At 32.7% G+C, this 13,189-nt stretch overlaps 2 protein-coding genes across 4 annotated transcripts in view; one reads left to right on the top strand and one right to left on the bottom strand.

Moving 5' to 3' along the window:
- Positions 1-13,189, bottom strand: part of LOC142325825 (stress-activated protein kinase JNK) — a 526,820-nt gene that overhangs the window by 458,013 nt on the left and 55,618 nt on the right. The window lies entirely within an intron of this gene.
- Positions 3,854-4,450, top strand: LOC142322989 (protein FAM200A-like). The gene has a single exon (XM_075362501.1). It carries the CDS (start codon positions 3,854-3,856, stop codon positions 4,448-4,450), a length of 597 nt encoding a protein of 198 aa, XP_075218616.1.

Consider the following 13,189-nt stretch of genomic DNA (forward strand, 5'->3'; position numbering starts at 1 on the left):
GATAGCCGGTTGAAACTTTTTAAAAAATAATTCTATAAGTTACATTTTATATAAGCCGTACGTAAGAAATACTTGAACGAAAATAAAACCTGCGGTACAGGAAAAGGCATAAAAATGGAGGTGAATGAAGCCGTGCATTCAAGGATTACTTATTGTCTTAAAGGATGACGTCAGCGAACTAGAAATAAATCCGGTTACTGATATGATGAAATGTTTACGCGATGGAGATTTCATGCACGTCTCCCTCCTCTCGCAACTCCCATGCCTCTCTGCGTGTATGTGAACGGTAAGTCTTTATTTTATACTTGGTGCAATTAGTCGCTGTAAACACCTTTAATGTTATTAATAACTGCCATCATATAAGCGATAGTGTTTCTCTTTTCTAACGGTACCGGTTAGGTGCTTTACCGATCAAGGAATGTTGAAATCGATAGAAGTATTGCTCTTAAACACAGGTATCAAAAAGGAAACCAGATATCCCGGATCAGAGAGGTTCAAAATTCTTTAAAATTTAACTTCGTTTATTAAAACACAGTATTAATTTCATTGGATCCCTCCTAATGACTTCTTTTTTATATTTGTATGGTTTGGTGGAAAAGATTTTATCTACGAATCTATCCATTTATTCAGTTTTACATCCGACACCGTAAGAAACGGGCAACTTAAACCCAGAGTCAAAGTGCACATTAAGTAAAACTGAGAATCCTTCGCCCTCCTTTTACACAAACGCGCGCGTGATATTTTATCGGCCAAATTCCAGATTGCCGAGAACACAAAAATCGTTAATCGTTATTGTGATTTTACCATCCTGGAAAGTAATATTCGGTCTTTCCAGAATTAAGAGCTGGATGTCCTGATTCGGAAATTTTTTTTTTTAAATGACGAGGATTTTTTTTACCGTAAAGTGGCTTTTACGCAAGACTAATTTTATTTGAAGAGATATATATTTTTGGTGACATTCACGGATAAACTTCCGTATTCGAATAAAAATCGTAGGTTTTCTTTTCAGTAAAATTATGAAAGCATTAAAAACCAAGGATTTTACTACACGTCTATTTTCCTTAATTTCGAGGTCCGAGGCTTATTCAAAACACGTTTGCGAGTACGATAAGAAAAAACAAACCTTTATCACCTTTTCTAATATATTCAATTTGTTTAACAAGGAACATTCATATCCTCTAACATACATAAATATATACAAATGACATTTATTTTTTAACAGAAATATATAATCAATTTGAACACAAAATACATATTTGTTAATTATTTATCTACTTTAACTAATTAAGAGAGACATATAGTTTAACTTTGCCATTTACGAACTAGGCAAGTTGTTAATTCGCCTGCGGTTCAAGTTTACGATGTAGCTACCGACAAGCCTACAACTATGTATAGCAATATTGTTCTCAAAGTTAGATTAATAACTTCAGTTACAAAGTAACATCTACATAACGTCAGTAAGGTATTTAGTTCGTTATAAAATATAAGCTAATAAAACGAATATAATAACCAAGAACCTATAATTCGTTTCGAATTAACAGTGAAAAATTTGCATAAACATAATTCATAAGATTAAGAGTTTTATCAAAAATGTTACGTATATAACGCGTAAGTGCACAACATGCGTATATGTATTATAAAGGGTGTGTAAATCAGTAACCGGAGAATCTAATCGGAGGCAATAATATTGGTTTTTTGTCACAAATCACTTTTTTGTTCGATTCGACAGCACCTTTTGCACTGTTTTTCTGTTTAGCTACCGGAACCACCGTAGTAAGGTATTACGTTAGAGCAGTGATTCTCAACCCCTGTGCCGCGGCACTTTTGTGTGCCGCCAAATTTTAAAAGTGTGCCGCCAAATTTTGTAAATATATAATAATGTTAATATTAAAAAATTATTTAAAAAAAATAAAAATATATTTAACATGAATATATATTTAAATCCACAAAAAAAAATTATTTTATTATTTACTTTGCAAGGCGTTTTTTCTTAGTGCCGAATTGTGATGAAGTGGCATGCATAGCAATAGGAATTGTCTTCAGTTGGCGCACGCTTGTCATTTCTGCGTATAAACGTGTTGTTTTAGTGATAGTTGGAATTTACAAGGTGTTGCATAGTAGTTACTGCACCTTTTATTTCGTTAAAATTAGCAAACGTTATTATTCGGTTTATTATTAATTAATTTGCATATAGTTTCAAATTATAAATTTGTAAACTTATTAACTTTGCAGTACACATATCCATTGATTTACAACGTTTCCTTTTTGTTTTTATCGCACTCTACGAAATACTACTGTGATTGAATACGTTCTCTGTGTACACATCTCTCAAAAAATCCCGAGCTTATGTGCTGAATTGCTGCACGCATACAGTGTCCGCATTTATTCACGTAAAATTTAATTTTTATTTACGGAAAATTGTATTTGAGTGAAAGTTATACAATTTCAGAAAGGTTAAATTTTCCATATTCATAAATTACAAGTTATTGCATAATTTTGATAATTATAAATTCAAATGTTATATTTGAACCATTTTTTTTTTAATTTTTCGACAATATTTTTTTTAATTTTTTCAGACCCTTCTAAAAATGGACAAATGGATAAAAAGAAAAAAGTGTAATGATGAAAATAGAGATAATGATGACGTTCACGACCAAGTTAATGAACCAACGCCCGAAACAAGTAAATATACACCTTTCTCAAAAAAGTACGTTGTCCCTCGGAAATATAATGATGATTTTTTAAAATTTGGATTTACCTCGTCAATGGAAAATGACATAGTTGTTCCCGAGTGTGTAATATGTGGTTTTAAATTATCAAACAGTGCTACGGTTCCTAGCAAACTTCAACGTCACTTGGTGACTAACCATCCTTCGCTTTCAACAAAAGAGAAAAGCTACTTTGAAAGTTATTTATCATCAAAACTTAAGCGAGGAAAAAATTTTAAAAAACAATTTTATGTGTGTCTGAAAAGGCTCAAGTCGCTTCTTATGAAATCGCTGAATTGATTGCAGTAAAATTAAAGCCTCATAATTTGGCAGAAGAAATTATATTACCTGCGTGTCGTAAAATTGTTAAAACAATGATCGGTGGATCTGCTGATATTGAAATTTCCAAAATACCCCTTTCAAATGATACAATACATCGCAGGATAAAAGACTTGTCTGAAAATATTGAGCAGAATACTGCAAAAACTCTTGCAAATTCGAATTTTGCTATACAAATAGATGAAACAACCGATATTACAGGAAATTCTCAATTAATTGCATTTGTTAGGTTTATTCACGAAAATGATATTATTAATCAATTTTTATGTTGTCGAGAGTTATCTGATTTTACAACTGGTAAACATATTTTTAATGTAATCAATTCATATTTAGAAGAAATTAAAGTTTCTTGGAAGACATGTATTGGAATTTGCATAGATGGTGGTCCAGCTATGACTGGACATATAAAAGGATTTGTTGCACATGTTAAAGAATTAAATGAAAATATATTAGTTACCCGTTGTTTTTTGCATCGAGAAGCACTTGTAACAAAATATTTGCAATCAGATTTAAAAATAGTTCTGGAACAATGTGTAAAAATGGTTAATTATATCAAATCTAGACCGTTAAAAAGTAGATTATTTAAAGAATTATGCCAAGCAATGGAAGCCAAGTACGAATCTTTATTACTCCATACAGAAGGAAAAGTTTTATCTCGTGTTCTGAAATTAAAAGATGAAATGAAAATTTTTTTTGAACAAAATAAAAATCATGAATTTGTAAAACTGTTGGAAGATAAAATACGGTGCACTAAACTGGCTTACTTATCAGACATTTTTGTTATTTTTAACAACATCAATTCAAGTATGCAAGGGCCTAATGAAAATATCTTAAACTCAACCGATAAGCTGGTGGGACTCAAAAAACAAATAACTTTATGGAAAAATAAAGCTCAAGAAGGCAATTTAGAAAAGTTTGAGTCAGTCCCTAAAGACAGTTATAAAACAATTAAAGTAATTGCTCTTGATCATTTGACAGCGTTAGAGGAGAGAATTGTTCATTATTTCCCAAAATTAGATATTAAGAAATTTGATTGGGTTCGTAATCCATTTCTCATTACGGACACTTCTGTATTTGACTTAACTTTGAATGAAGAGGAAGAACTTATTTTGCTTTCCAGTAATCGAGATTTAATTTTAAAACATTCAGAAGAATCAATTAATTCATTTTGGATTAACATCAGATGCGAGTATCCAATCATAGCCAAAAAAGCTTTATACATTTTATTACAATTTTCCACATCTTATTTGTGTGAATTCGGATTTTCAGCATTAGCCAACATTAAAACTAAAAAAAGATCAAGATTGTTAAATGTAGAAGACGATATGAGAGTAGCATTGTCATTTTTACGACCAAATATGAATGAAATTATCAAAAAACATCAAGCTCAAATTTCGCATTAAAAATATTTTAATTATTAGCTTTTAATTTAATCACGTAATAAAGTTTAGTTATTTTGTAGTACGTATTAGTTTAATTTGCATATTTAACAATTTGTCATAAACTATATTTATTCAGTGTGTTGTAATAAGACAATAGTTTTTATTTTTTTCTTTATGTGCCGCCAAATTTCGAAATCGTTTAAAATGTGCCGCAGCAGAAAAAAGGTTGAGAACCACTGCGTTAGAGGATGAATGAGGATATGTATGAAAAAGGAAGTGTAATCTTGTACAGCCTCAGGTCGACCGTTCCTGAGATGTGTGGTTAATTAAAACCAAACCGCCAAAGAATAACAGTATCCACGATCTACGAGGGACAATCAGAAAGTAAGTTACACCCCGCTCTTTGAAACAAACGCATATTTATAAGACAATTTTTTTTTCATTGAACAAAAACTACATATTTTTATCCATTTTTCGACATCATCACAAAGTTTTTCTAAACACTTTTCATACCTTGTGACAAGTTTTTCAGTTCCACTCTCATAAAAATTTAGTCAAATTTCCTTCAACCGTTAAAGGACCGCTTCCTTCAGTTCATCATTAGCGAAACGCTCCCCTCCCAAGTCTCGGTTGAGAGGATCAAGCAGATGGTAGTCGCAGGATGCTAGGTTAGGGCTGTAAGACGTATGAGACCACATTTCCCACTTGAATTTTTGCAGTAACTCCTTTGTCACATGTGCTGAATAAGGAGTAGCTTTGTCGCCAAGAAAAACGACCCCATCGTTCAATCTTCCGGGTCTTCGATCTTTTGGCTTTATGCAAGGCCTCACAGTAAGATTCGGCATCGATTGTTGTTCCTCGGGGCATAAATTCGCTGCAAACAACTCCCTCAGAATCGAAAAAGACTGTCAGCATAACCTTTCGAACACGTGGGAATGTTCACTTTTTTGGCTGCGGCGAATTTTTTTCTCCATTCATGTGATGCTCGTTTAGTCACAGGAGTGTAGTGAAGCACCCAATTCTCATCCTCTGTGATGATTGTTTCAAAAACTGGGCCGGTTGAAAAAAAAACTGGAATAATGTTGAAGAAAAGAAAGAACAGACGCTAAATATTGATCTTTTTGGTTGTCGGTCAACAAATGTGGCACGCATCTTGCACACATCTTACGGTAACCAAGCTGATTGTGAATAATTGCAAACAAACTACCATAACTGATGTTAATTTTACTTGCAATCTCTCTAATTTTAATGCGCCGGTCACACAAGATAATTTCATTCACGCGTTCCGCGTTACCCCGTTGTTTACAGATGAAGGACGACCAGCACGCAGTTCGTCACTCACATTTGTTTGTTAGTTTCTGAACATTTGGCACCGTTTTGTGATCCTGGGGCGTATACCGTATACCTCAACAACTTGGCGATAAATTTCACAACAATTCTAATTTTTTGCTCACAAAAATCGGACTGCTGAATGCACTTCTAATCTGGACGAAACCTCTAGAGGACACGCCATATTGACAACGACACACGTACGAAAGCAATTCTGTCGTACAGAATTGCTGTTGGGGAAGCATGAAGACAACACAACCAGTTCTGCCACTACAAGACATTAACATATCCCTTTCGGTTCCAGAGCACGGCAAGGGTGTAAGTTATTTTTTGATTCACCTCTCGTAGAATTCAAATCCGAATAAAAGTAACTGCCTTTACTGGGATTTGAACTTCAAAACTCTCGACTTCGAAATCAGCTGATTTGCGTTGACGAGTTCACTAGATCAACACGTTGGGCAGCACCTTATAGCATAGCATTTGCTTAATAAAATGTTGAATATTTGTAAAATACATGTGCACGTATCAGCAACTTGTACCACGAACTAACAAACACTATCTGCAGAAACTGTACGTACATGATTTCAAAACTTAGTCCAAGAACAACTTTGTTACTCTAAAAATAAAAACAGTAAAACTCAAGTTTAGATCGATAATCTCTCTTCCAGTTTCACCCAGTAGTAATAAATATACAAAGGCCGTAGTTGGGAGATTTATAATTTCCTAAAAGGTTTTACACGACACTTTTAAATGACCTTCACGCTGAATTTTCGACTTGCCTTACCAGCTCTTCGAACTGCTATCTCTAATCGAAGTTCTTATTTGGAGATCTACAAAAAAATTCTTACTTAACTTTAGCGTCACTAACACGAAGAAATGTTTTTTCAAATACTGAAATTCAATACCGTTTTTATTCATCGCTTTAACAAAGTTTCTGAAAAGCCCTTATTTTGTATGAAGTGGAGGAGAAGAATCACTTCCGAGTTAACTAGTGGAGAGATGTACAACATTTTTCAGTCCAGGCGTTAAATGCTTCACGTTTTGGACATTCCTTCCTGATATAATGATCTATCTTGTCCCTGGTATACCATCTGAACAAAAAGTAACAAAATTTAGTGTAAACCGGATAACTAACAACCCATTATTAACTTGTATTGACGTGTATTAACCCAGTAACAACCCGTAACTAACACAGTATTTTCGTATTTGTCATATGTTTCTTTCAAGTAAACTGCATAAACTAACACAGAAAGAAATTTGTTGCCATTGTGCAAAAGGAAAGTCTTTTAACTAGTTTACAAATGAAATGTCTACATTTTTGTAGAGTTAATGTAGAGTTAAATTGTAGAGTTATGTTCTTAATGAAAAGCATCCATGAAAGCAAAAATATTATTACAGTACACTCAACTATTTCCTTCAGAATATAAATCTTTAAACTCTTCGTGACGATTACGAAAGAGACACACTTTTGTGTCACTATGGCATTCCAGCCTTTCAGCTTAGATCCAAAATGCTCGGCTTGTTTCTTCGACGAGTTCAAACCGCAAACAAAATAGTTTAATTCATCTCGGGATTAGATTCACGGGTAGAGAATTCTACTTCAAGAATAGGTTCATCTTGCTGCTCATATCAAACTTCTGTTCTGCTTCATATTCCGATTCATCTTTTAAAGTTAGAGATGGAGGAGAGGATGCGATACAGGTGAATCCTAACCACTGCCCTTTATTTTGAGAACAAATATTCTCAAAAAAAATAAATAAATAAAATAAAGGACCAAGCCTTAAAAAAGGAAAATTAATAATTTTAACAGAATCATTAAAAAAAGGCATTAACTCTCTAAGAAAATAAGATGAAACTACCCCAACATTCCAATTAATCTGCTAATTTAATAAAAAACAATTTATAATTTTACCCGAATTTATATTTTTTTTATAAATTCGGGTATTGTACTGCGTATTTGGACTTACTACTTATTCCTTCTATCTCTGTAATATAGAAATAACAACCGGACAACTGATTTTGTGGTTCATTCCAGATCGGTATCGCAAACTCATGTGCCGATTTCTCCTAGCCCAATCTGTCATACGTTTACACTCGAAAAACAGATGCGAGGGTCCCAGTTCTTATCTTGTAACCAATGTTACAGCCAAAATACGGTCCGTAACATTTTTTAACTGGTGGAATCAAATGGTGTCGTTCTTTAATTGTCAAATCCCCACACGCGTAACAAAAGTTATCCGGATCATTTACGCACTTCTTGGCATATTTATTCACTAACATAGCCGGATTGAATCATTAACCGTATATCACAAAACAGAATGAAACAACGGTACACGGACACACAGTGAATATTTAATCAATACTGATGTGTTAATTGAATGACAGAAAACTGCTCTTTGCTGGCGTGTAATGAATCGTCATGCATATACAGCTATCGCTTTCATAATGTTATGTTTGTACACCGATCCTCTGTTAAAATAAAATCATTCAATATATTATTTTATGTACGTAAGTTATCCGTAAAAAAAATACGTAACATTCTGTAAAAGTAATACTTCAAAAATGTTACTGCATAAGAAAGAAGCTGTAGAAAGAAAGGGAGTCCGACAAGGATGTTCCCTATCTCCGTTACTTTTTAATCTTTACATGGAACTAGCAGTTAATGATGTTAAAGAACAATTTAGATTCGGAGTAGCAGTGCAAGGTGAAAAGATAAAGATGCTACGATTTGCTGATGATATAGTAATTCTAGCCGAGAGTAAAAAGGATTTAGAAGAAACAATGAACGGCCTTGATGAAGTCCTACGCAAGAACTATCGCGTGAAAATAAACAAGAACAAAACAAAAGTAATGAAATGTAGTAGAAATAACAAAGATGGACCGCTGAATGTGAAAATAGGAGGAGAAAAGATTACGGAGGTAGAAGAATTTTGTTATTTAGGAAGTAGAATTACTAAAGATGGACGAAGCAGGAGCTATATAAAATGCCGAATAGCACAAGCTAAACGAGCCTTCAGTAAGAAATATAATTTGTTTACATCAAAAATTAATTTAAATGTCAGGAAAAGATTTTTGAAAGTGTATGTTTGGAGTGTCGCTTTATATGGAAGTGAAACTTGGACGATAGGAGTATCTGAGAAGAAAAGATTAGAAGCTTTTGAAATGCGGTGCTAAAGGAGAATGTTAAAAATCAGACGGGTGGATAAAGTGACAAATGAAGAGGTATTGCGGCAAACAGATGAAGAAAGAAGCATTTGAAAAAATATAGTTAAAAGAAGAGACAGACTAATAGGCCACATACTAAGGCGTCCTGGAATAGTCGCTTTAATATTGGAAGGACAGGTAGAAGGAAAAAATTGTGTAGGCAGGCCACGTTTGGAATATGTAAAACAAATTGTTAGGGATGTAGGATATAGAGGGTATACTGAAATGAAACGACTAGCAGCACTAGATAGGGAATCTTGGAGAGCTGCATCAAACCAGTCAAATGACTGAAGACAAAAAAAAAACCGCATAAAAACTAGGGTGACTGAAAAATTATACTTCCATTTTTCAATTTAGCATAAAAAAGTTACATTAGGAACACGATAAAACTGTTAACACGTGCCAAAAACTGTTTACTAATGTAATTTAATAGTCTTATAAAAATCTGATCGTGAAAAAACATTATCAAATAAAAAGTATAAAGTAAGAATGCGTATACAAGTACTTAACAATATTTCGATTAACTGTAAATAATCGACAAAGCTACTTAAAATAGCTGCCTTTTAAAATTAAACGAATCTGAAACTTAAGGAAAGGTTTTACCTTTATTTGTAATGGTTTATTATTTTAACGATAAATTTAAAATAATTAACTTTTAGCAAGCGCTAGCGCCACCATTACTTTTTTATGTATACTAAAAAATCTGATGTAGACACCACAAGAATTTCTTGCACACCAATTAAATTACATATACACATTTTGTTTTAATAAAAAGTAAACATTTTATTTCATTAACAACATCTGATATTTTTTTTATTTTTATTTTTTTATATTATTTCTTTTTTGTTATTGAATATGATTCATCGTAACCGTTTTTTTGACAATCATAAGTTAATAATTATTAATAAATCAATATATTTAAATTAAAAAAAAAAAAAACTTTAAAAAAAAGGAGATGAATTCTGATTCGAACCGGTGTATCTAAGATCCAAATACTTCATTAATTAAACTTTCATTTGGCTATAACTCTGTTGGAACCAACGAAAATAAGTACCACTTATGATATATCGTTGAAAAGCTCTCAATGAGGGCTTATTACTGCAGTTAAAAAAAGTCCAAAATCCATTTTTTTGGGAGGGCGGGAATTTTGGGCTTTTTTGTAAACTTTTGGTTCAGTAGATAGCAATCAAACAGAGACGTTACTCCACTAGAAATTGCGCAACTACATGTTACAACAGTTCTAAATCCAAAATTTCAACATCCTACGGCTAATCCTTTTTTTAATTATGCGAGATACATGCGTACGGACGTACGAACATACATACGTATCTACAGACGTCACGCCGAAATTAGTCAAAATGGATATTTCCGTTGAAATCTGAAAACCGAAATTTTTCGCCTACACAGTACTTCCTTTACTCCGTACAAGAAAGTAAAAACAATATTATATACATACAATTTACATTATATACTTATACATTATACACAATAACATACGATACATTATATACAATAGTATATACATACAGATGCAGGAATAACGGGAAATAATTTTCGCTGACAAAAACAGGGTTCTTTAGGTATAAAGTACAACAGTTTATATTATTACCAAACCTTTCTTGCGGCATGATCGATAATTAATTGTTAGGCCCTATCATTCTAGAACAACGTGTCACAGGGAGAGATTATCTAGAATTTTTAAACAATGAATTTCGTAGAGCGCTTGAAAATTTATCACTGGTAAAAAGAATTGAAATTACTCTAAACTTAATGAAGCATCAAAACATTTGACGAATGAAGCAAGCAAGACAATTCTTAGATCAAAAGATCTACTGATAAATGGATTACATGTAGAAGGCCAGTAAATTGGCCATCTAGACACGAAATGTTTCTGTTAAACGTTGGAAAACATAAAAACTACGGGAGATGCAATTCAAGGATTTTTTTAATCGATTTTTCAGGTTAAAAAACGTAAGAAACCATCACGTTTCCCCTAATATAAAGATTTAAACAATTCCGGAATGACCTCGTTTCACAGGGGGAACTGAGACCGGGGGAAAATTCTCGCTAGTCCAAACACGATAACAAAGCGTTTTCGGACAAATGTTTGTATAACGTTTTCCTTATTTCAAGCTCTAGATTCAGTTCCCAAACTATTTCCTTTTCTGCTGAATAATCTTTATAAACAGGCCTAATTCATATATATATACATATATATAAACTGTTAGTGTCAGTTTATCACATCAATAAACTGATTAAAGTTTATTTAAATTCTAAAATTACAAATTTACCACGTATAATAGTGCCCTTCTGATTATTATATTTATTTTACAGGATGATGATTTTGTAAAATCCATTATTTAAATATTCAATTAATTAATACATCATTAAAATATATTCAATTTTTTTAAAAATTCTATTAGTTTCTTTAAATATGAAATATTTTTCCAACTAATGGCTTTTTTATTTATGTATTTTGATATTAGTGTTCGAAAAAAAATTATGGAGAAAGAGATTTAATCTCCTAAGATTTTGAACAATTTTTTACTATAACATTTTTCGATAATTTAGTTTTTTCCGATTACTGATGTTATCCGGTGATTCTGTAACAGGAAGTATATAGAAAAAAACACAGAGAAAATGGGAACACCAAGTAGAAAGGATGGTTTCAGACAGAGAATATTTTTTTAAGATGCAGGTTATTTTGGGAGATGGAGAAAAAAGCCTACGAAAAGTTTTGTCCGCTTTCGGTACGGAGTACACCTCTCCCTGACACGGTCTGTAAACTTATCTTGCACATCCATTTGATGAATAAACGTATTGATATATAAAATTCATATTTTATAATTTCTCACCTGTACACATTGTAGGCCGTCTCGAGATAAGTTGAGCCGCTTAATCAGACCGAAAAGATCGACAGACCGCCTACTCGGCAATTATTAATTTTATTGAATATTAGCTTAACTATTAAAAATTAGCCGATTGATGTAAAACACAAATCATTTTATCTACTTTACCAGATAAGAATAGTACGATTACGTTTATAAAAAAAATATCATAAATTTTTTCATATTTAAAACTGATAGAACGGCAAAGACGTCGACCGTTACAGACCTTGCTTCTACTTAAATTGGGAAGTAGTTAGGTAATTAATTTACAGTATAATCTTGATGATAATACAGAAGAACAAGCTAAGTGATCGATTTAAAAAACATGATTACTTAACTGATCAACGGGTCTGAAAAACTGATATTAATTTTAGTTTTATATAGTACGAAAATAGCGGTACTGCGTCAACAACCAATTTCTTTGCAGGATTTTGGTCACTTGACACAGTCCGCCATCTTGGGATTTCCCTTTTCCCCTAGGGGAATTACCTTTTCCTTCAGGATGTTGCCAACCTAATTTCTTTTAACAATCTAAATTTTAATTATTTATTTTACTTTTTTAATATTTCAAACGTTGGTACCAAATCAGCTGTTGTAGTTGACTGTAGGTTATATGACGTCACAGGTAAACGGGAGAATGAAACAAATAAACGATGTTAAAAATGTAAAATAGTAACTGTAGGTTTCAAACCGACTCGACCGGTAAGGCGGGTTGCTACTGGTGCTTTAGCTCGTGTGTCCACACCAGCTACAGGATCGACTTTGAGAAATTTTTTCTAGATAGTTACTATATGTATTGTGAAGTTACATTAGATCAGTTAGTACCAACCCCCACTGCTACAGGGCCACACATGTACAAGTTAAACAGAGTATAAGGTTGTTTGTTTTAAAACACAAAAAATCAACCTAATTTAAAGAAAAATGTGTTATGTTTAATGGGATTAGTAATAAATATAACAATTATTTGTATAGAACAATCCTGAGGTCAGATTTTTTTAATAAAAAATGTTGAAAGTATCCACCATCTTCAGCAGGGCAAGTCGCCTTTAACCTCTTTTTATCCCATGCAACCTTTCATAAGTCTTCAAATTTCTCGTAATTCTTGACTTATGTTGGTTTTCAGTTCTTCAATGATGTGTAGATTATTTTTTAATACAAAATCATTCAGATATTTCCAGAGGAAAAATCTGTTAGAGAAAGATTAGATGACCTGGCTGGCCCACAAGCCGGTCGATAACCAAATACTCTTTCAACAAAAAAAATGGCTCAAAATGCCCATTGTTGCTCCTGCCGTGTGACATATGGCCCCCTGTTGAAACCACGAACCTCTCATTTAATT

Source organism: Lycorma delicatula, chromosome 1, assembly GCF_047948215.1.
Source record: "Lycorma delicatula isolate Av1 chromosome 1, ASM4794821v1, whole genome shotgun sequence".
NCBI classification, from domain to species: Eukaryota; Metazoa; Arthropoda; class Insecta; order Hemiptera; family Fulgoridae; genus Lycorma; species Lycorma delicatula.